This window comes from Agrilus planipennis, unplaced genomic scaffold (genome assembly GCF_000699045.2).
Source record: "Agrilus planipennis isolate EAB-ADULT unplaced genomic scaffold, Apla_2.0 scaffold40, whole genome shotgun sequence".
NCBI lineage: Eukaryota > Metazoa > Arthropoda > Insecta > Coleoptera > Buprestidae > Agrilus > Agrilus planipennis.
Genome location: NW_020438938.1, coordinates 112,265 through 115,349, shown reverse-complemented (window position 1 = coordinate 115,349; position 3,085 = coordinate 112,265). Strand labels below are relative to the sequence as shown.

The window sequence follows — 3,085 nt, the reverse complement described above, 5'->3', positions numbered from 1 at the left end:
TCAATACAGTGATAGCTAGCACCCACTGCCAAAATTCTTTGATGAAGTTTCTTCTCACTTGGATGAATGAAATCTTGTACTTCTAAGATGTCAGACAATCCCTATAACAATAAAAGTTTACTTAACGTACACACGACATACACATTTCTTATTAATGTCTGTAATGTGTAGGTGAGGGTTCTGAAATTTATTAAGAGCAATTAAGGAATAATTAACTAACATCAACGTCGTATGTCCCAAATACGTTTACAGGGCAATTCAATAAATAAAGTAATGTTTCGTGTATCATACTTTCCAAGATAAATTCTATTTAACTTATATAAAAGATAAATATAAATTTATTTGAATTTCACTGTCACAAGTGTCAGTGGCATTAACGGTACCACTTATATATTTATTTAACCTATGGTAGGTGTCGACCATGGGTGTGTTCCGAAATATAACCCAGCATACTAGCCAGTGCCGAATGAACGTCATGAATCGACGCAACATTGTACTGGTGAGAGAGACGTAGTAGTCTATCAAATGGGAATGTGTGCATCAGACTTTGAGGAATTTGTTATTATAAGAAACTATTAATTTTGCAGCAAAATTGTTGCAAACGACCACAAACACTATTCTCAATATGGCGTTAATTTGACGTCAACGCACTGGCAGAGAAGGCACTGGCAGAGGCACTGGCTAGTATATTTCGAAATAAATCAACAGTATGGCGTCGATTCATGACGTCATTAGCACTATTTCGGAACACACCTTATATATAACAGATATATAGGAGGTCACACAGACATATATTATTGGACGTGCCTTAGCCGTATGTCATTGTAATAATTTCTTGGATCGAAAAGTGAGGAAGATGGCGTATGGCTTCGGACTAGTGCTATCTCTTTTATGACACGCTTACGCATTATCGTGAGAGAGATGGATATTGTCCGAAACTTCGTTCCATCTCTTTCTTTTATTGTACCACAATTCTGACCGCTAAGGCATGTCCATTAGTAAACGTCGATGGGAGGTCAAATCTGCGGCTGTCAGTGATGGTCATAGATGTGAGAATAGAATCCATAAACAACAACCACTGACCACTTGTCATCTTCACTGATGATGACCTTCGAGCTGGCGAATGGACCACAACGCCGGGCGCTAAGTACATAATAATGATACGAGTGGAGTTACTGTATGTAGCGAGTCTTATTGGTTAAGATTTCCCGCGCGCGCCCATTTTAACACCTCACGCACACACGCGAATTATTTTTATATTATTATTGTTAATTAATAAATGTTTTTGTGGATATCGATGGTTTTAGTACTCCCGTTACACCTATCGTCCACAAATCCATAGTAATCGCAGTGCTCTCTACTATTTTATAAAACTTTCTAGTGTTTCACTATAGAGATATTCACATATCATAATATTGTCTATGGTATTAATATAATCCTATAAATAATGAAAGTTTCTTTTCTATGATGAAAGTTCGTGTGATGTTTGGCAAATAAATAATAAATAAAAATCTCTTTAAGGGGACTAGAGAGGCGATATAAAATGAAGTAAATAGCGAATTAAAAGGGAGCTAAAAGAAATGAATTTATTAGAAAAATGTCATCAGAGAATGGTATTTTATTATTATTTACAATAACTATCTTTATTATGAAGTCAATTTCCTATGTAGAAGTGCATGGATTATCTTTCAAACTGTTTTCAGCAGAAACAATGAATTGCTGAAACAGTTCACCTCTTCCTAAACAGAAATAGTCACGAACTAATTGCAAATGTTCCAGCAAATTGGCTTCTTCTACCATGATGTTCCACAAATACTGAAATCGTAAATACATTTTATCTATTTGTGAATAACCAATATTATTAACTAAAATCAATTGTTTAATAAATATTAAAAATGTAAACAGGAAAAAAAGTCACTTTGGCTAAAGTCAACCGGCATTCTTCAATTGTTGCTTCAAATTCCGTTATATTAATTGCACTTTTCTCCAATTTCTGTAATTTTTGATAATACACAACATCTTTTCCTTCCCACACGTCCCTTGTGTATCTGAGGTTTAGTTTATCTTTGGTTTTCTCTTTTGGTCCATTGCTAATTATCCAAACAATCTGTCCTATGAATAATATTACTTCAGCAAGATGTTTAGAATTGTCAAAAGGAAATAACTCTTCTCTTAAAAAAAAACGGCGGATTGGAGGAGGTCTCTTCAGTTTGCTACTTTTCTACAATTTTACATTCATTTTTTTTTTTAATAAATAACTAAAACGTACCAGAGCATCAAAAGCAGCATCACTAAATTTAGTTACTTCCTGATGTGAAGGATCTTCATTAATAAAATTTTCATCTACATCTTTTCCATCACAAATAAAAAATTCATCATTTATATCTAGCAGATCTCCATAAATAATCCAGTTACAGAGTTGACGAAAAAATATTACATTCACAAACTGAATTATCCTACAAAGGAGTGCAGTGATTGTACATTACAAATAATACAAACTTTTACTTCATATCTGCCTCTTACCTGGTAGCAGCTTTGTTTACAGATTCAGTACCACTTTCCAAATATCTTTGTAATTTCCCAATGATTTGACAACCTCTGATACTATCAGACTGGATCATATAAACCATTGACTTCAAAGCATCAAATAATGTTACATACTTTTCTACACAACCAAGAATATATGTTAAATTTATACTGCAATTTTTAAGGAACAACTCCTCCAGTTTTACAATATCTCTTCTATACTCTTCCAAGCATTTATCTACACCTTGACAAAAAGCTTTTACATACAGCCCAGGCGTAGCACACTTTGTTGCAATCTTATCTTCAAATTTAATTACTGAATCTAAAACACATAGTTTCTATAACTTTTCAATATAACTAAAACTTGTATCTTTATTATTAATGCAATCAAACTCAAAAAATAAACCTTTTTCAATATTTGTCTGAAGATTAATGATATTTTGGTCTGTTACAGATTTGATAAAATTTTCAATACAGTGATAGCTAGCACCCACTGCCAAAATTCTTTGATGAAGTTTCTTCTCACTTGGATGAATGAAATCTTGTACTTCTAAGATGT

At 33.2% G+C, this 3,085-nt stretch overlaps 1 protein-coding gene across 1 annotated transcript; it reads right to left on the bottom strand.

The window, feature by feature from the left end:
• Positions 1 to 1,662: 1,662 nt before the first annotated feature.
• On the bottom strand, positions 1,663 to 3,079 carry LOC112904426 (gamma-tubulin complex component 4-like). Its single transcript, XM_025974434.1, has 5 exons — positions 2,933 to 3,079; positions 2,524 to 2,848; positions 2,270 to 2,456; positions 1,919 to 2,221; positions 1,663 to 1,815 (listed from the first exon to the last, which is right to left on the bottom strand). Exons 2-5 carry the CDS (start codon positions 2,628 to 2,630, stop codon positions 1,663 to 1,665), a joined length of 750 nt encoding a protein of 249 aa, XP_025830219.1. The 5' UTR covers positions 2,631 to 2,848; positions 2,933 to 3,079.
• Positions 3,080 to 3,085: the final 6 nt, after the last annotated feature.